At 38.9% G+C, this 21,392-nt stretch overlaps 2 protein-coding genes and 1 long non-coding RNA gene across 5 annotated transcripts; 2 read left to right on the top strand and 1 right to left on the bottom strand.

Moving 5' to 3' along the window:
* Nucleotides 1-18: 18 nt before the first annotated feature.
* mRpL21 (mitochondrial ribosomal protein L21) lies at nt 19-3,958 on the top strand. Its single transcript, XM_022057380.2, has 5 exons — nt 19-227; nt 1,329-1,454; nt 1,763-1,926; nt 2,758-2,914; nt 3,789-3,958. The coding sequence occupies exons 1-5, from the start codon at nt 137-139 to the stop codon at nt 3,890-3,892; spliced, it is 642 nt and encodes a 213-aa protein (XP_021913072.1). The 5' UTR covers nt 19-136; the 3' UTR covers nt 3,893-3,958.
* A 141-nt stretch (nt 3,959-4,099) lies between these two features.
* On the bottom strand, nt 4,100-10,056 carry TTLL1B (Tubulin tyrosine ligase-like 1B). 3 transcript variants are annotated; one of them, XM_087357595.1, is made up of 9 exons: nt 9,869-10,056; nt 9,517-9,642; nt 8,529-8,594; nt 7,860-8,038; nt 7,410-7,596; nt 6,882-7,083; nt 6,015-6,245; nt 5,329-5,438; nt 4,100-4,745 (listed from the first exon to the last, which is right to left on the bottom strand). In XM_087357595.1, exons 1-9 carry the CDS (start codon nt 9,931-9,933, stop codon nt 4,598-4,600), a joined length of 1,314 nt encoding a protein of 437 aa, XP_087213721.1. In that variant the 5' UTR covers nt 9,934-10,056; the 3' UTR covers nt 4,100-4,597. The 3 variants fall into 3 exon arrangements, with proteins under 3 accessions (XP_087213721.1, XP_087213722.1, XP_087213723.1); XM_087357596.1 differs by having other exon boundaries at nt 9,812-10,025; XM_087357597.1 differs by having other exon boundaries at nt 4,606-4,745; nt 5,325-5,438.
* A 676-nt stretch (nt 10,057-10,732) lies between these two features.
* Nucleotides 10,733-15,499, top strand: LOC110826597 (uncharacterized). Its single transcript, XR_002542097.2, has 2 exons — nt 10,733-11,929; nt 15,151-15,499. It is a non-coding gene; the product is annotated as an uncharacterized LOC110826597 (long non-coding RNA).
* The last annotated feature ends 5,893 nt before the right edge of the window (nt 15,500-21,392 follow it).

The raw sequence follows: 21,392 nt of genomic DNA, 5'->3' as shown, positions 1-21,392 counted from the left end.
GTAAAGTAAAACTGCTCACAGGGAAATTTCTCAAATAAGAGGCATTTTGTTCCTGGTAACCCTGGCACCATACCATAGAATATACAACACAGATTAAATAAGTAGTTAACCTAAGTCGCTTGAGGTCAGTAAAGAAATGTCTGTTTTGAACAAGTTTACAGGTTTACTAGTTTCTTTAAATAAATTGGCACTATCGGGCTGTGTTAATAAACATGCATATTTACGCGGTAAGTGGCATAAATTTAATTAAAGTACTTTGTGTAACGCGTGTGAAGTTTTTCAATGTGTTGGTCAGATTTTAGGTTAGGCGTCCTTCTAATGTAAACCTCGAGTAAGTTATGTACGAAATTGATCTCTGACATCACATGAAATTTAAACACTTAAACGCTGCATGTGGTATTTGTTCTCTTCGGACACTCTTATTCAAATATACTTTAAGAATTTTGAAAACCTGAAGCCCAAAACCAAATTTGTTCTGTAGAATCTTTGTATACAGACAGAGCAGCAACAAAAACGAATTTGGCAGCTCCTAAAACGCCGAACATGAAATATTGGTCGCAAACTGAACTATAGCTTATTTATTGTCCTTTAAGTAACTTAAGGCAAGCCCTTCATACCAGCAGACACGTCTGTGATGAATTTATACGTTTCCTTCGCTTGGGGGCCGCCGTTTCTTAAACAGGTTTTAGATACTGCCACTTGGGAAGAAGATAGTTGCCTTCTGGGTTTTAGCACCATGCAGTGTGGTGGAAGTTTACCAGTGTTTCAGGGGTACTTGGTGCTCCATCATCAGGGTGATGAGTCTCTCATCACCCATTTGTAAATGCACTTGAATGTTTCCTGATGTGAATACACAATCAGATTGATCACTTCCTAATAGATAAATGATGATATGAAAATTTAATTGATGCCAAATCTCTAAGAAGAGTTTACTGTGACACTGGCCACCATTTGGTGATTTAAGAGTTAAAATGACATTTTCTGTTTTTAAATAAACAACAGAAACTTTGATACAGATGGATTTAATCCCTTGAAGAAGAAGGATGTGGGAGTTGAAAAACAGGGTCAGGTCAAAATCTCAAATAGTTTTGCAGCTTTGAAAAACATTGATGATAATATGGACATTAATAGGGCTTGGGAAAAGTATCAGCATATCAGAACTTGGTGTCATTCAAATGACAGAATACTGTCATACTGTTTGTTGGCTGTAATATAACTTTCTGATCTTCCCATCTGTAATCATCACATAATTCTTTATTATTTTGAAAACTGTGCACTTGTCATGGCACTATTAAACTAAATGTAAAATGTTTACTCCATTTCTGCAGGATATGCTGTGCGTAGACCTCTGTGGAGCACCACTACAACATCCCACCTCCACTCAGTGCCAGAGACACAGAAGATGATACTGACATCATCAGAAACCACAGAAGAGGAACAAAAACAATCAAATGGTGAAACATTCAGTGTCCACTATCATCATGCTTCCTTTGTTATACACTAAAGTTAAACAGAAAATATTCCTGTTAATATTTAAAGATGGACCTAGAACCAACTTCCGAAACATTGTAGTTTCAAAATGCTTGGACAACAAATGAAATCAGGACAGTTATACATAGTAGGAACATTTTTGTGACTCATGGGGAGAATGCATATTGGGGGGGGGGGGGGGGGGGTGTTAAGGAGTAAAAAGTAGAACTTGAGCAGAATGTCTTACTGAACCATCTAATTTAATATTAATCGTAAGTTTTGTTGTTGACAGAGATAATTTCCAAAGTCAACAAGCAGTTGCAGCAGCAGAGTGAGGGTCGCCTCTTTGCAGTTGTGCATATCTGTGGCAAGCAGTTTAAAGTCACCACTGAGGACTTAATCATCATAGAGGGACACTGGGCCCCACAAATTGGGGATGAACTCAAGCTGGAAAAGGTAGGACAGTCATTTATACACCTCTTTCATGTGGAAAACAATATTGGTTATTTGATAACCTTGCTAACCATGACTGCAGTTACCACATATCAAATAATTTAAATCCAAAGTTTATGATTTTTTTGTGAAGTTCCCATTGGCAGAAATTGGATGTACCAAATGAAAGTGATTAAGGAATGAGAGACTAAAGTATTTGAAATCTGTATCCAAGACTGCAAGGGGGTGGGGGGTGGAAATGTTTGTACAGAGGTACAAAGTAGTGGTCGCTGGCATGCAAGCGCATGTGAATAAGTCAAACGCATTACCACTGAACCCTCCAAGTAGATAATCTGAAGTGATAATCATTAAAGGAGAGTCCTTGGATATTACCATGAAATAGTCCATGACTACCTGCTTCTTATTAATTGTAGCAGACTCTGTGTAACATAGTCCTTTTTGGGAAGCTGTTAGTTCTTCAGCTGATCAAGAAATTGCCTGGCCACAGAACATTCATTACTGTGCTCACAAATTAGTGTGCCACTGCACTTTGTTCTGAGCCAAATGAATCCAGTCCATGTCCTTGCACCCTGCTCTCTTCGCCCTCTACAGTTCTGCATATATGCATTTTCTATCTGTGCTACAAGCCTGTCTCCACAATACCACCCTCACATGTTCACTGTATATGTAATCATAGTTACTTTGTTTGATAATAAATAACCTTCCAGTGGAGGGCCTTGGTTAATTTGGTGATGAACCTTCAGGTTCCGTAAGCCATCTAGTTACTTAGTTTGATGACCATGTAACTTACAATCCACTGAGATAATTTGTATGTGTTTTCCCATCTTCTTATAGGTATTACTGGCGGGGGGTACAGATTTTACCCTGATTGGACGCCCAGTTCTCTCTTCTGAACTTGTATTGGTGCATGCTACAGTCATTGAAAAGGCACTGTCTCATATCAAGACAGTGTTCAAGAAGAAGAGAAGGAAGCAGTTTCAGAGGATAAACTGTAAGCACAAGACAAGCCATTTCCTAGGAGTTCAGAAGGCTTATGTTTTCATGTTACATAGTTGCAAGATGCTTCTCATAGATGTCCCATTGTCATCTCCAGGTGATTAGCACTCCTGCTTTGTATTTGGCATGAGCTGGAGACATGCAGTGCTGATCAAGGGTTTATGTGGTTTTCCTCAGTTCCTCGAGGCAAATTCCAATATATCATAAATTTGGCCATAACCACTTCTTCACTCATTTCCATGGTGCTCTCTAGGACTATGAAGGATTAGACCTTACAGCCTTTAATATCATTCATAATATTTTAAGTTACATGTTGATAACATGACACCATTCAGGATTTTACACGTCACGCTTCTATAATTGATCGTATCAAACAGTTAATTGCTGTGTAGCTATTTTTCATTTTCCTGAAAAATTAATATAATGAAAGTTGTGTACTGTACTAAATAATTATCACCATACAAAAGTACAAGAACCTTCCTCCTTCATTGGATTAATTGAATGTTATTCTGGCCTCACAAATTTGTATGGCTGCTTTGATATTGTTCATGACAATGTCAAAAGGTATCAAGATGCATGGCCTTCCAATGACATGCCACAGCTTTTCGCAAGTCTGTTAGTTGATATAACAATGATGTCAGCGGTGAAATAGTGTAGGCAGTTGAACAGACATCTTGGTAACAGGGTTCCAGATAAGAATCTCTAAATGAAGAACATTCTCCTTTTTCTCACGTACACAGAATATGGTGGTGTCATTTTATTTCTTGATTTTTATATGGCATATAAGAATTTACAAGGTATGAAGTTGGGAAAGCATTAGTTTTTTGCTCAAATCTGGAAGAGTAATGAAGTGGGTGTTTTTGTTACAGTTCAGCGGACCCCACACACCATGCTCAGGATAAACAGCATCCAAATCAAACCAGAAATAAATGTCAAGAAGGATGTGGAAGGACTCGAAAGCAGAATATTTTAAGTTTTGCAACTAAAATGTAAAAAGGTGTTACTTTAGTCTTTTGTTAATAAAATGTGTTCTTTTAAATGATATTACACTCATTTCCATCGCAAACGGAAAGATGGGACAGGCTCCTGGTGTGGATCAGGGATAAAGATGGACTCATCTCATGCACTCTCCATTGATTGTGGGCATTAATACATAAATGAATGGCTCTAACAACCAGTATAATATTTACTTATAGTAATATTTATTACATAAATCTGTTGTCCATTTTCTGTATTATTTACCAGAATCACTGTTTGCACAACTTTCAGCATTACTATTATTCTGTAGAAGGCTAAAGCAGAAACAAATCTGTTGGCATTCTCACTCAGTAAAACCTGTTTCTACAGAATAAAGCTCAGCATGCCATCTGTTATCACTTCCTTGTATCAATCAAGGAATCAAAGCCAGTATAAGCATTTTCTTTTTCCCCTTGTCTATGTAAGCCAATGGGTTCATACACAAGTGGCCAACATAATTTACAATTAGTTAAAATTCTTGCCCATTCTTATTAAGCACAATGTAACAGCATATTTATGCTAGAGACAGTACAATGTAAAACCAGGTGTTAACCCTTTTAAGCCAAAATGATCCAGATATTTAAACATTCACTACATACCTCAAAGAAAACACTTCACCATTAGATAAACCATCTAATGCTGCTGACCTGCCTCATACAGCCTACTTCCAGCGAAACAATGGTCCGCGCAAATCAGATCGACTCCGACTTTGATTCGCCGGGTGCTCCTCCTGGAATGCAAGTTCTTCATCTAGCAGAAGTTCAAAGTTTCCAAGAGCCTCAGGCGACGGAACCTTATTCCAGCGTACACTGCCAACAGAAAGCAAATATAAAGTATGACTAAGTTTACAACTAGAAAACTAGGCAAATTTGAAGTCTCACCTGCATACATGACCCAATACACTCCTCCAAACTTCCCTTTATCAGATTTAAACCCTTTCTTTCTAAATTGAAAAGAGCCATTGCCTTTGTCTGTTAGTCTTCTGGGTTTTAATGTCATATGGACTTGAAGGTAGAAACTACTGTTTCAAAGGAACATACTGTGTCAATCCTCAGCACTGATCCCATGCCACATGGCATTAAAATACAGAACAACACTGACATCTTCGCTGCTGTGAGGACTTCAAATCTCAGCCATAACCTCAATCTACCTTAAACACATGGTAAATCTAAATCAATCTGTGGTTGAGCACCATATTATGATGTGGTGCAGGGGGCATGGAGGTACAGCACCATCTCTCCCCCCCTTTATATGGCAGCAATCAATATAATTTGTCTCTAAGTTTAGTCCATAACACAATTTTGACTGCACTTAATATGATAATGAAGTACTTAGATATTTAGTTTCAGACTTGATCAGATTTTGCAAATTTGAATGCTGTCACATACTCACTCTGGGATGCCATCAGGTGCCAGTACTACTGACAAGATGTTGTCAATCAGCTTGTACTTCAGAATACGGTCATTTACAGTGGTAGATGTCAAGGAAGGAGAAGCATTAACCTGTAAAACACACATGGCTGACAACAGTCAGAGAGCCAGTACAGTAGAAATTTATATCATCTTGCAGTCCACGAGGAATACAGAAAATATATGAAACTGGTTTTTATCACATCATCAAGTGCACTACAACCCAGATTGGGCCTTTACTTCTGCCCCCCCCCCCCCTTCCGGTTTCCTAACATTGTTTCTTTTACAGGGACAGGTTGTCAGCCTACCACATCAGTACAACAAATAGTATTCTTCTTAATGAAGAAACCACTTTTCATTGCTTAATGCTCAATTCCAGATTCAGGGCATCTCAACTTTGATTCTTGGCTCCAAGACAAGCTATAGGTAGGTATTTTGTGGTTTTTTGATTCCTCCACATAAATGAAATGAGAATACCTTAAAATATACTATGACAGCTTAGGACCTGATCAATGTTTCAGAGGTGCTTATTACCTTTATCAACTGAAACATCACTTAACGTCTTTTAGACTAAACAGTGCAGCATTCCAGAAGATAGTCATTTTCATACTTGCCACCATGAAATCTAACCCAGCGACCACAGAAGCTGTAAATGAAGTGCATACATACCTCGACTAGCCATGGCTTCAGTTTGTTGTCTATAATGATGTCATAGCCATAACATTCAAAACAATGCCGATCATTGTCCATAACAGGAGAGACAGCCTTGAGCGAGTGTACGATAAGCCAGGAGATAGCACTGAATAGGCGCTCGGTGACGTCCTTGCCCTGCGTACTCTCCAGATATAGCCGTAGGTTCTGAACACTCAGCTTACCGCCATGCATACAGTTATACTCACCCTGCAATTTATACAGGAATAGTGGGTACAGTGAACAACTGGAGACATTTATAATCTCTTATTTACACTAAAATTCATGAAAAATGATCTTTCTAAACATGCACAACACTCTATGCCCGCAATTTCGATTTCTTCATATATCATCATTTTTATCTATTATGAGGAAGATAAATAAAAAAGTCACATCCCCCACATGCACACCCCTTCTTTTCCTGCTTCTTTATCTCCCTATCTTCTCTCTTACTCTATTCTAACTTTCTCTCAACTCATCTTCTCTATGCTCAAACGGACATGAGTATTGTCACTCAGATCCCTACAATTCGGCAGAAATATGCTTTTCAAAAAATGTTTTGAATGACCTTGATAAATTAAAAGGCTTCCTCTATTCCATCAACCCATCTGAGCTTCGGATGGCCCCCCTTTCTTTGCTCTCCAGGATTGCTGTCAATGATTTTCTTTGGTGGGTCACTGTCTTCCACCCTCACAACATGCCCTGCCCACCTCAGTCTAGCAGATCTAATAATAATATGCTGCATTACAAGTGATTATTATGACTGATACACAGACAGAAGAGAAAGCTACATTAAAATGGATCCTAACAAATGCTATTGAGGATTCGATAATTTCAGACACTTGCCCCATGCTTCTGGATTGACACATTCGTGAGGTGGATGTACATGTTGTCCAGTTCCTGTATGCTTGTATCATACTTGACAGTGCAGAAGCGACAGAACCCCAGCTTGAACAGGTAACATTTCAGGGGTCGGAATGACGTCACTAGTACATAGAGTCGCAGGTCAAACTTCTTACCTCCAATCAGCAGTGGGTTGTCAATGTATCTGTAACACATTTCAGTATCTTGATATTTACCATAGTCAGGCTGTCTTTTTGGATACTACCGACACTAATAGCACAGCTCCACTCCTAGAGGGATATTTAGAATCATGGCTTATAACAACCCTCAATTATCCAACACAAACTAAGGGAGTGAGATGGGATACAGGGAAGGACAAAGGAAATTAAAGAAGATTTATCATTGCAATGTTTTAAATCCAACTTCATAATAAGAACCTGAGCAATTCAATAACCTGTCTCTAGTAAAATATATATTATAAAAAAATTAACATCTTTCAAAAAATAACTATGAATCTTAGAAACCTCTTACCTGGATATCACATAACACTCTTTCACGAGAGTAGGGTGGAATGGTGTTTTGCTTTCACGAGACCAGCGCTTGAGCTTGGAGAGCTTGTTAATAAGGAAGATGCCAGCCCCCTGTGACTTGCCGCACGGCTTCATGATCCATGTGCTCTGCGGATTCTTCCGGTACTCCTCCACAAACATGTTATAGTCTGCACAATGACAGATGTTCTATTCAGGCTATAGGATTCACTAAAGATCTAGGCCTAACATTGAAAATGAAGTCTGGTTCATAGTTCCCGACTTAAAAATGGGAACCAGACATTAATCATGGAATGAGGACAATATCGTTACTGATTAATCACAGCTAAACATTTTTAAATGCAGTATTAAATAATATACTTAAGGAGGATAATGTTTGTACCGAGGACTTGGCAGACTAGAGACAGGAGTGATACATCTGATGGAAGCTTACCTGCAGGTAACACGAAGGTGACTGGGATGAAGTCAAGATGTAGGTAACGACTTGGAATTTCCCCCCGCTCTGCGAGCGGGTCCTTCTCACGCTCTAGATCTTTGCGATAGCGTTTGATGTTCTTAACAAGCAGATCCTTGCGTGACAGCTCATAGTGGTTTGGGAAATGATTGATGATCCTGGATGCAACCAAATAATCTTACAATCTAATAATGTGCAGCACTGACTTTCTGATAACAGAATTTATAAATACAACAATGATACCACAGGCCACAAGTCCAGTTTATATTTCTCAGTATGATTAATTCCAACAGGATGATGAGAGTAATGAAAATAGAATATATTCTTTTTGACCCAAGTAACTGAAAGAATCTTTAAAAATTCTGTTGTTATGATCAATTCCATATACATTTGACCAGTGATTGTCAAGAAAATTTACAAGCCTCCGCCTCAATTTAAACAAAAGGAGGAACAGCTGGGAGGATACCACAGTTCATCTTGATATAATGGTGAAGCAGAACAGGTTCCTAATGCCCCTACTGTCAGATGAAATCTGGCTGTCCACTTCACAGTCCACCACTTTACTAACACATCCGCCACTATACAACACACAAATTTTGTTGAAAATCTTACAATGAAGCCCTAGGTACTGGCAGCACTGTTACTCACTGGTTGTCTGTCATTCTATAGCCACTGTCAACACTAAAAAGTGTGCGACACGTATGGGTCCCAGCCCTGCAACAAACAGACATACGACTGAGGAGCACAAAGTCAGCATAAACAAAATAAAAATATGTTACAAATAAAGCCACACTGAAGGCAGGGTTACCAAATTATTTATATTTTTTGAATTGTCAACAAAGTGAAGTGAGTTTTATGTCCTGTCATCTCCTCAAAAGTAATGATTTCAACAAATTATTGTTTTAAATAGAAGCCTGGGGTTATGGGAATTTAAAAAAAAAACTCTTTTGAAAGATTCATTACAAATGTTCAGACCAAGTTCTCAAAGTTAGCACTTTTGCCATTACAACTATCACAGGATATAAATAACTGTGATTATTTGCTATGGCAAATTCATTTTTTAAAGAGACAACATATCCAGATGCATACATCCATTGAAAATTTAAAGTTTCATCTATCTGAACTTAAATAATTGTAATGTTATGACATCCATTCTGAGGTATGGTAAGCACGGCCATCCAGTTACATGACTTAGGGGAGAGGAGGAATAGCTCCTTATCATTCTCAGCCTTGGCACTAGAAGGAGGGAGAGGTCAGAAGCACTGGCTGTGCATTACTGCCAGTGAGAGACCCCGGTTCCCATTCGACAGGAGGCTGGGTTGGTCCCAAAGCCAGTCTGGATGCAAAGGCTAAAGAAAATCCTCTGCATTTGTTTGGGATTGAAACCCTATCTCCCAGCCCATAGCCAGTCAATACACTGACTGAGCTACCTGGCTCACTTTCCTTGGTACAATATGGAGGGAAAATACTTATTGACATCTGTTGTGACTGTGTAAAAAGGGTTAATTTATTTAGATTTTATATTGTGCACCAAATTTCATCAAAATCTGATCCCTCAGATGTATTTTATGCAAACATATATTCTTATGTCACAAATATAAGATACTATGCACTTAAGAACATATATTTTAAGTACCAATATAAGTTCCAGTCATTTTCAGGGCCAACCTGTGACCAGCCCCGCTTCTCAAAGTTTGAGATAAGCACCGACTTGTCCAGATCTGTGCAGTAGGTAACCCGCATCCTGTCCAGCACCCCAACCCTGCAGACATGAATCAATAATGTTCTTCAAAGGAAACGGTATGCAGCATAATTTGTCTACACTACAGACCTGCATATCACAGTGAAATACGTCATATTAAACAGTCTCCGATAAAAGAAAGAAATATAATGGACGAAAGACAAGTTCGAAATCATATCATGAAACTTACGTGTTCTTACGTATTTGCGTGTTTAAACTCCTGACTAGAGTCAGACCCAGGCCCTACCTGCCATACATAACTGCATTGCCGTACTTCCTGCTTTCAATAACATTCGACGCAGCGGCTGCCATTGTTTCTATGGCAACCAAACAACAGTTGAGGGCCTATTAAAGAATCGATAAAAATATCGATGTCTCGTTTCCATGTCGATACTTTATCATGTTGCACATGGTGGTTGCATGTTAGCACTTGACCGAGGAAAAAGAATGTTCTGTGTGCTGTAAATGTGTTGTTTCTTAGACTTTGCTCACCGTAAGTGTAAGTGTATTCTTTAGGCCAACGTTTTATTTGTGACTAATTATACTAAACCAACGTTGAATGCAACTGCCAATGACTTAATGACCCTCAACAAATAAAGAAGGCTGAGTTAAGTAGGCAAGAAACAGCTGGAGACATCGTTTGATTACCTGTAACTGAAAGCAGCAAGCTGTACTCATAAAAATATAACATTGTTTATCCTGCTTTAGCCAAAGAATTGTGCATGTCCGCACAAGTGTCAGATCTCCAGAATAAACAAAACAATGCAGATTCAACAGCGTTTGCAATTTGCAATTTTGTTAACTGGCAGCAGCAGAAGTGCTGCCAGGATCTAAATAGAAATGTGCAACTTTCTGTTTGTAATGAGACGGTCCAACCAGTACACATTGCACTGCTCATCAGGACACGTAAGATTCAAATATGCAGTTTCTTAACTTCTGGGTTCACATTGCCATTATATTTGGCAGAACACAGTCTTGAAAAATATATTAATTTTATCACACCCTTTCATGAATACAGCTATACCATAGCCCCAGCACTATGTAGCTTTCGGACATTGCACGATAATGCAACCACATGCATAATTCTTTGTTCACCCCCTCGCCACGTTGAGGCACAGGATATGGAGGGGGGGATATGGAGTACTGCAATTTCCAGGCTCATATCCGAAATAGAGCTCAAGAAGGAATTCCAAATCACTGCTACAGATTGCTCCTTGTGGCATCACAAGGAACCAACACCTCATATGAGGCTACAAGACAGCGATCTGCCTCCGAGAATCTGCAGCCATGTGCTTTGAAACGGGACTCCACAAGTTCTCTATTTCAGCACATCCAGTCATCATTCACCAGACAGTGATGTGGAACTATCTGACATCAGTTCCAAGTGAAACTTGCACAGAACTTGCAACTACTCTGACCATCCTGGTACCCTCTCCCAACCCCGCACAGTACGACAACCTGACAATCCAAAGCACCACGGGTGACAATTTTGAAGATGGAGAACAGCTGCAAGTTCTAACTATTGTGTCTGACTTTAACAACAAACTGGTGAAGTCGTTTACGACAAAAGCTGATCAACATCACAACATAAAATACATGGCAGAAAAATACACATAGACAGAGCCCATCATCAGTCAAAGAACCAAAGAAAACAGTCCAAGCAAATGTTTACTTTGCTGAAGACCTGCTTCTTGGTTGTGTCAGCTGATTAGGGTTACTGCCATGCAAGATGCAGCTAACTCTACATACTATCAAAACAACATCAAGAACAAGAAAAGCACAGTCAATGAAAATACAAAACACTCCTGAAACAGAGAAAGAACAGGATTAGTAGAACACACTTTGAGAGAGCTGCAACTTGCGTACCACAGCCTGGCACTAGTAAGCTATACCAGCTAACCTGAATAAACCAAATTCTTATAATGGAACTGGTTACAAATTTGAAAATAACAGTTGAAACTGCAAAGCAACTGTGAAAATTCTTCTCACAGGGCATAGTTTTGAAACACTCTCTGAACTAGCAAACACCATGTGACAGCAATCACATAATGTAGCACATGTATCATATTTACGGAGACTGGAAAATCTTCAGCCACCAGTTAGACGGTTAACCGACTTGATTTGGTGGAACACGTTAGTGAAGACCCTCCAGCCACTTGATTGATGGTGGCAGAATGTATGCAGGGACAGAAAATTGTAAATTCTTAATTTTGCAGCAACAATCAGTGGCATGTGATCTCGGAAAGCGGCCATTTCAACACGAGGAACTGGAGCTCGGAGCTTGTTACACAACTCTTATTCACACAGTGTAAATAATTTTATCAGAATGAACGTACACTAGCTTGGTTACTAAACATTAACATTCTGGGTTCTATGATTCTCACTTTCTCTTTTGCTGTCAAATTTATATAAAAGACGCGTGACTCTGAGCATCCTGGGCATTAGCAGCAATACTCAGGTACATGGGGCAAACAGAGGAACCTCAGAGTATCCTAGGGCATTAGCAGCAATACTCTGAAGTTGACATACACACATTCTACAAATTCACCATCCGCGACTGGTATAGTTGTTTACGCAGCCCTGGTTCTGTGGTACCCTAATGAAACTTGTGGCAGTCCTACTATTTGATGAGGTCCTCAGTTCCTCTGATGTCCTGTGTTGCTGTCAGTCGCAGATGGAAAGCAGCAGCCGCACTGCTGGAGGCATGATAAGCACGTTTCTTTCTTGGAGGCACAGCTACAAACTGTCCCATGAAGCTGGGCTGATTCTGACACGGTCACGATGCCCGCCTGCAAAACAACTGGCAGCAGTCAACTGTTCCACTTCCCATTTTCAGTTTTATGTTCTTACTTCAAACCTGCTTAAGTAACTGGCAATTTCTGTTCGATTTACTCCGCGTTATCTCAGTGAACTTACATCATTCTTAAGGAACAATTATTAATAGGATACAGTATTTTACGTCACAGAAGGGCGCCCCTCCTCACACCAGAACTATAGTTCGCCCATCAACAATTTATTGCATTTTTCCAGATGTTGGCACTCTAGTGCATCCCTCTTAACATTGACATCCTAGTGCACATATCCTAAAATAGTGCACAATAACTGACATCAGCAGTATACTCTACATCTCCTAGCATCAGCACACTAGTGCACCTGTACTACCAACTGCACTCTAGTGCTCCACTCCTACCAACTGCACTCTAGTGCAATTCACCTGACATCGGCACTCTAGTGCACATCTTCTGGCATCTGCACTCTAGTGCGTATATTTTGATGTGTGCATTCTACTGCACATCTCCTAGCATCAGCACACTAGTGCTCCACTCCTACCAACTGCACTCTAGTGCAATTCACCTGACATCGGCACTCTAGTGCACCTCTCCAACCAGCTGCACTCTAGTGCAACTTTGCTACCAACTGCACTCTAGTGCACCTGTACTACCAACTGCACTCTAGTGCTCCACTCATACCAACTGCACTCTAGTGCTCCACTCATACCAACTGCACTCTAGTGCTCCACTCATACCAACTGCACTCTAGTGCACCTCTCCAACCAGCTGCACTCTAGTGCTCCACTCATACCAACTGCACTCTAGTGCAATTCACCTGACATCGGCACTCTAGTGCACCTCTCCAACCAACTGCACTCTAGTGCTCCGCTCATACCAACTGCACTCTAGTGCAATTTACCAGACATCGGCACTCTAGTGCACATCTCCTGACATAAGCACTCTAGTACGCCTCTCCAACCAGCTGCACTCTAGTGCAACTCTGCTACCAACTGCACTCTAGTGCTCCACTCCTACCAACTGCACTCTAGTGCAATTCACCTGACATCGGCACTCTAGTGCACATCTTCTGGCATCTGCACTCTAGTGTGTGTCTTCTGATGTGTGCATTCTACTGCACATCTCCTGGCATCAGCACACTAGTGCTCCACTCTTACCAACTGTACTCTAGTGCACTTCTGCTCTCTACTGTACCTCTGCACACATCAACCCTCTCTAGTGCAGCGTGGTCACGATGCCCGCCTGAAAACAACTGGCAGCAGTCAGCTGTTCCTCTTCCTATTTTCAGTTTTACTGTCATATTATTCTCTGTTAAATGTTGAAGAAACTGTCTATTTCTATTCAGTTTCTCTGCATTATGTTAATGAACTGTTATCACATTTCTAAATAGGATACAAGTTTTGAATTCTCACTTGGTACGTATTGTTAAATAACAACTGTTTCAGTATTGAGCTTCCATCATCTGAAGTCAATTTTGGGTCATCAGTTAACAATCCCTATAAATTTAACTGTTTTTTGCTGGAATTACCATTCATATTTCAGAAGAATAGCACGATTTTATCATCACCTCTTTATTCTGTGGTCTTACCCTTTTAAGATTTTAATTAATATTTTTAAATACAAATATTATTTGTTCAGAATTGGTCCTGTAACCAAATTCTTGTCCAGGCTAATGTAAATCTAATATTTCAAGTGGGCATGTTACAAGAAAATGCTCTTCATTCCTGTGAAGCAGCAGTTTGAGAAACAGTGATGTTATTAAATACACCAAATAAACTTGAAGTTTATTATCTTATAGAAAAATATACTGATCATTCTCTTAAAAAAGAGAGTTTTAAGATGTCAGTGGGCACACGTGGACGTACAAATCAGAAAGAGTTAGTATTTGCCAGCCATGCATGTAGAAGGAAACCCACAACCCGAAAGAGAAAGAAATGTTAGCGTTGTTAATAAGTTAGTTGTGCAGACAGATTGGCAATTTGTACAGTCCACGTGTGGAAACCGACATCAATAATTTCCGTAACAAACTCCAACACCATTTTAATAGTTGCCACAAATCTTGTTACTGTTACCATTGTCTGAATGACAACAGAACCAAATGACAAACCAATACAATAAATAGCTTCAAATATTTCTGACAAAAGTCTTCTCTATTCAGATTGTCATCTAGATTTGCATATAAAATTTTGATTTGGAAACATGAACCTACATATTCTCTAAATTACATAATTCCCTGCTTGGTTCAATCTCTACGAACTATAAAACTTGGAACATTTTTTATTTATATCTGTTTTTGTGTAACTGGCCTTGCAATTCGTAATTATTTTTCATTTCATGATCAGTATTGCCAACAGAGTTTTCAGCACAGGTTGTAAATAATGTAGAATTTCTCTGATTTAATTTTTTCATGCCTGTCCATATGTCGGAGGGCAAACACATTCTGATCATTTCATTTATTGTGAAGTCTTATTAACCGAGCCTCAAACCAAATGTTTTCAACAATTTTTTGCAATAAGTGATTCTGAGTCAGTATAAGACCTCTCCAAACTTCCCTTTTGACAAAACATTCGCAACACTAAATTATTTCCTGGTAGGATATTTAACAACACCATATCAACTGCATTAGCTTTAGTGTCATATCCACCTATCCTAACAGCCACACTAGTGGAATCTTTCTTATTCGCTATTGTTTTATTATATACTGGTCTGATTTTACTTTTTAATGCTCCATCTTCTCCAGAGCCAGTGGATCGAGTCTTTGCCGAGTCAGAGGACTGATAGTTTACTGCCAGAACACCGGATCTGAAACACAAGACCATGTAGAATAAATCAAGATGGCTACTCAAGAGAACATCTCATTTACCTAACATCTATTTCATGCATGTGTTGACGTGGGTACAAATCTTGGCCGGCAGATTCTTCGTTATTTCCCTCGGTTCCTCCAACCAAATGCTGGGATACTATCTCATCCCTCTCCTTCCATATCAATTATTCCAATCATTTATCTTTATATCAATCAAAGCTGTATGCTGACAGCGTCGTTATATAAACCATAAATGAATGAAAATAAGATATTTTTACGGAATTCAGTACCACATATTTAATTTACTGCACACCACACTTTAATGGGCCTTTTCTTATTTCTGAAGATTTCCTTGAATTCATGTGTGCATATTTATGCATTTAAGGGCAGGAAAACCCATGGAAAGACTCGATATTTTATTTAATCTGTAAACTCTTACGCCACTGTTGTCCGATAATCTGCCCTGAGGGGCCTTGATAAAAAGAAATTAAAAATTACAGATACCTAATATTCGTACCTTCATACACCAAAATACAAAAGTATATTACTAATCTGAAACACCACAACTGTTCATTTCTCGCGCTTATTCGAATAATAAATATCCGGAAAATATTTGAAATGCTTCCCCGTACCCATAGAAATATATTCTAAAGGCTTATGGGTGGAGACCCGAAAGTGCATTATGCAGATTAAAATATGCAAATGAGAAAGCAGAACAGCTTTCCAGAATACTGAGCCGCCTTGCCCCCTCCCCGGGCCATTTACATATGTTGGTTAAAATCACTCATTTTATGTGGTCATTTAATGACGCTTCATCAATTGTACTTTTATGAAGCTTATAAAAAAATTAAGATGCGAACGGTGGACTGAAAAATGTAGGAACAGGTAGCAGCTCCAACCAAGCATTGGAAAAACGAAAATAAACAAAGAAACTCACGAAAAGTTTAATTAAAAAACTTGGAAATTAAAGTGGTTATTCACTTTAAAAGTCACCTGGATTCTTAATGCATGATATTATAATTAAAATTAATTTTTAATATTCATGACGATTCAACAAAACACAATCGGAAAATCAAAATGGCTATGAGCTTGTCCAGTGACTCGTTTTATTTTATAAAACTCCTTGATATAAATTATACATTTTTTGGTCAGCCTCCTATTCTGAATTGCTTTAAAATTTTGTAATGAAATTCTTACGAACTTCTGATACACTTGTTCATTTAACAATAACTCATATTTCTAATTATTTTTCACGTTAAAAAATAGCGCCAAAATGACGATAAACTTTGCAAGTAATTCTCCATGTTGATGGATATGCTAAATAGCAAACATCAGATTTCTAACCGTATAACGCACAAATTACGTCGAAATTATAACTAATGCAAAGTTTTTGATTGCATTTAACTTGCAATTTCCCCAATCAAAGAAACTTACGAATTTTTACGTTCTGAAATGCGAAGACATCCAGTTCAGTTTGCACTTGCCACACGATTAACCAACTCCGCTCGTGATTGGTCGATTCGCACTGTTACTATGAGCCTTCATTTCATCCGACAGATGTCAGGCAGCACCTGATGTATAATACCGACACGCCAGAAATGATCTCCATGACCTTGAATGTTCGAGAACATTCAACACGAAACCTTTGAACGCCAGAATGGATGACTTTTGTTAAAAATTAACGAATCCTGATACGCAAACTGCCAATTCAGATAGGAAAACAAAGAACGGTTTGGTTTGTAACCAACAAGCAATAATATTCTGCAGAAATGGTCACAGAAACATGTTTCCACACAAAGTTAATCCTCCGTATTGTGATGTGTATACATTTTTAGTGGCAGCATGTATACTAAATGGAGATGACAATCCCAAGTCATTCCCACGCCCCGTGAACTACTTCTAGGGGCCATAACAAAATTCACGAAGACGTCACCGAAGACAAAAGGTAGCATCCTGGATTCGAACCTGGCTCGTCCCGAATGCAAGTCGAGAAATTTCTCCCAACATTTGTTACTGCACTTCTGTTCGTCACGCTGCTTTCAGATTATTTAAATATTCCAACATATTCATTTCAAATTTTTCCCATGGAAATTAATCCAAATGTTACCATGCTACTGCTTAGCCTTCAGAATGATTTCACTGCTGTTAATTCAAGTAACAAATACGAATGGCTTCCAATCATAAAACAGGATTCAAAATGGCTACAAATTTACAAGCGAGGCACTAATGATTTTTTAAAAATAAATCATAAATATTAATTATACGATTTACAGCCAGCAACTAAAAGTTTACAAATAAAACTTAGAAAATAAATTGGTTATTCACTTTAAAAATCACCTGGATTCTTAACGTATTATATTATAATTCAAATTAATTGTTAATATTCATGACAATTCAACAAAACACAATCGGAAAATCAAAATGGCTATGAGCTTGTCCAATGACTCGTTTTATTTTATAGAACCCCTTCATATGCATTATACATTTTCTGGTCAGCCTCCTATTCTGAATTGCTTTAAAATTTGGCAATAAAATTCTTACGAACTTCTGAAACACTTCTTCATTTAACAGTACCTCATATTTCTAATTATTTTCACGTTAAAAAATAGCGCCAAAATGACGATAAACTTTGCAAGTAATTCTCCATGTTGATGGATATGCTAAATAGCAAACATCAGATTTCTAACCTTATAACACACAAATTACGTCGAAATTATAACTAATGTAAAGTTTTTGATTGTATTTAACTTGTATGAAAGAATATGTAAACTTGCAATTTCCCCAATCAAAGATACTTACGAATTTTTACGTTCTGAAATGCGAAGACATCCAGATCAGTTTGCACTTGCCACACAATTAACCAACTCCGCTCGTGATTGGTCGATTCGCAGTGTTACTACGAGCCTTCATTTCATTTCATCCGACAGATGTCAGGCTTAACAGTAGCAGCCGATGTCTAGTACAGGCTCGTGAAAAATGTTCTGGATGACATTTCGAGAACAGGCAATATGAAACCTTTAACCGCCCCAATGAATGACTTTTTCAAAGGTAACGAACGCTGATGCATAACTGCCAATCCAAATAATAAAACCAAAAGCGGTTGGGTCTCTTTACAGTATGTTGCTCAAATGTGTTGTACCTAGAAAGCTCGTCAGGCGAACTACAATGTGTTTAAGTGAAACCTCTTGCAAAATTCGTGTAGGTAAGCATTTGTCCGATAGATTTCCTATTCAATGTGGCCTGAAACAGGGAAATGCTCCATCGCCGCTGCCTTTCAATTTTGCGTTAGAATATGCCATCAGGAAAGGCCAAGGAAGTCGGGGCGATTTGGAATTGAATGGAACTCCTCACCTGATATTCTTAGGGTGATTAAATCGAGGAGGATGAGGTGGGCGAGACATGCGGCACGCACGGGGGAGGAGAGGGGTGTTTAGAGGGTATTGGTTGGGAGGCCAGCAGTAAATTGAACTATAATATTAAAATGGGTCTTGTATGAACAGGATGCGAGGGTGTGGAATGGTTTCATCTGCCTCATGATTGGGTCCTCACGGTAGTGAAACTTCGCGTTCTATAAAAGCCGGCAAATTTCTTGGCCATCTAAGTGACTATAAGCTTCTCATGAACTATGGTTTATGTAGTTCGTTAGGCATGGTTTATTTTAATATCTTTATTCCTCTACACTTTATGAACAGTCTGCAGGCAAGAGAGCGGGCCACAGAACAGTCGACCTGAAACGTCATCCTATTGGTCGATTTTCCAGCTAAGGGAGACTGCACAGGGTGACACAAATAAACAGTGTTCGTCCTCTACGTGTCCGCTTAAGTTTGCACGTGCAGACCACTCTAAAAAAATCACGTAAATTAATAGTGGGTAACTCTACAATCGAGCGTATTGCTGTACATTGTTACATTTCTCAAGTAGCTGAATACGCCAGCTGTGAAATTATGTGTAGTCAAATACGTTGTGCAACTTCGAGAACAAGCCAATACGCACGCCGCTAAGGTGACTTATCTGGCCATGACGGCAAACTACCCTACGCTACGTTTATGAGGGGCAAATAATGGCTTGGTACAAGCCTGAAGGCTTCAATAAATGCATACAGAATTTTGGTCAGAAAACCTGAAGGAAATTCACTTGAATGGAGGGCAGCAGCGAACGGCCGACAAGGGGTGTTCCTCAATCTTGGGGGACTAACGACTCCCTGTGATTACAAAATGTTACACAGGGTCTTGGACACGGATGAGGAAAATGGATCTTTGAGAAATAGGTTGTAGATTGGATTAATCTGGAGTGGAACAGTTTGAGAGAAATGTGGTCAATGCCGTTCTAACTAAGAAGATTCTTGGCGTTCAAGAACAGCAGAGGCGACTGAACACAATGTAGTTCAATGCTTTTTGTTCCTTATTTTATTCGTGACGACTCTTGTCGGCTGCGTTTTTCGTTTGAGTGTGTCTGCTAAAAGAAATTGTAACACCAAACTTAGCACCCCCTGAAATTGCGAGAAGTCGGCACCCATGGACACACGGTCTCCGGCCGGTAAGGCGAACGACCGTTTCGACCGAACCAGATAGTCCATTATCAAAAAGTGAACAAATGTTTTGCAATTATTTAGTGAAAGTTACATAATTAATTACCTGTGATTATCAATGCAACTTATTCCACATGGAGACGTCCCTGTTGCGAAGTATATTGCTTTCCAAGTCTCTTATCGTGAGTTTGTACAAACTAAACTCACACCAACACGTCCGCTACCACCCACCTTACATCTGCTAAAGAGCGAAATGAAAGACAACGTAAAACATAGTTCACAGAAACGGCAATGAGCGGCGCATTAGTAGGGTTTAATTATTGCCAAATTCAGCGGACTAAAACAGAATAATCCTATTTTACTGCTTCCTTTTCTGTTCGACAGAACAAAACGAATGCTTTTTGACCACTCATATTCTACTTAATTTTATTTTCTACTCCTCTTAACCTACTGCAGAAAGCTATGGTAGTCTGTCCACAACGTTAAAACGCAAAATTATCTCTACTCCACATTACTTTATACCGCTTGACATATCAAAATGATTCCAGATACTATCAAGGTTTCTGTTTTTCACAACTGATGTTGGCAAATCACCAACTTATGAGAAATTGACAAAGGAGCCGTTGCGCAACCATGGATCCTTCTGGATTATATATAAAACATTTGGTTTATAATAAATTTGTTTTTCCTAAGTCGAACATTTCCAAAACAACTACCTCGGAGAAAGATATTAACCAATTATATTTTTTCTTGTCAGTCCCATATGTCAATGAAAATTCACATTTAGACTCTTCATGGTCAAATTTGAAAAACAACACCAGTTTCTACATTGTGGTCCTCTGGGTCCTTTGGCCGCGTATTTTTATGGCTATGTACTAACGTTTCGGATAACACATTGCTTCTATGTAGGATTTAACCTCTCCTGCTACTGTTGTTTTCCCATGATGCTGGAGGTTAAAATAGGATACTCCATACAGGTTTATTTAACAATAATCTCTTCTGGAATACAATAATTCTCCAGTCTGTACATCTTATCATTGTTCTCATCTTGTCTTTCTTGCATCTGTCTGACCAACATTTCAGAGGTCTTACTGCAACCTTCATCAGGGCAGCATGTTGCGATAACAAAGGCTGTAATCGCCTCTGAAGCATCAGTCATTTCTACACGACAGAACATCTCAGAAGACAGGCATCTACATTCATGATGATGTAAAAACCTGAAATGCCATTTAAAAATTTATTTTTTACTCAGTGCAGTTAAACGTTACAATAGATTCCACCATTCTCCTAGCACGTGTTACGTTACACAAAATGTTTTCTTATCCTCTTTCGTTAACTGGCACATAAAATGGCCTCAAAACAGGTTATTTAAATTTCCAAAAAGTACACAGACTATGAGGCTGCAGCTCCTTGGATATTCACTGAAGTTGCAAACAAAAGAATACAGTGAAAAATCCTTGTACTTAAAAGATTCCTCCTTCAAACACGAAGTTCTGAGTTCCTCATTCACTGTGGCTAGCTGGTTCCATTATTTTATATCGGTAAGTTAATTTGCTTTTTGTTTACTGTTCTCAGCACTTTAGCGCATCACTTTTATCTTCTCAATAGCAATTTTTCTGTTTAAATCTGCTGTATACACCAGTGACACAGA

The sequence above is a fragment of the Zootermopsis nevadensis genome, unplaced genomic scaffold (assembly GCF_977971745.1).
Source record: "Zootermopsis nevadensis isolate Lab colony 2312 unplaced genomic scaffold, Znev_1.0 Znev_ptg000028l, whole genome shotgun sequence".
NCBI lineage: Eukaryota > Metazoa > Arthropoda > Insecta > Blattodea > Termopsidae > Zootermopsis > Zootermopsis nevadensis.
This window is presented reverse-complemented; position numbering and strand designations above follow the sequence as displayed.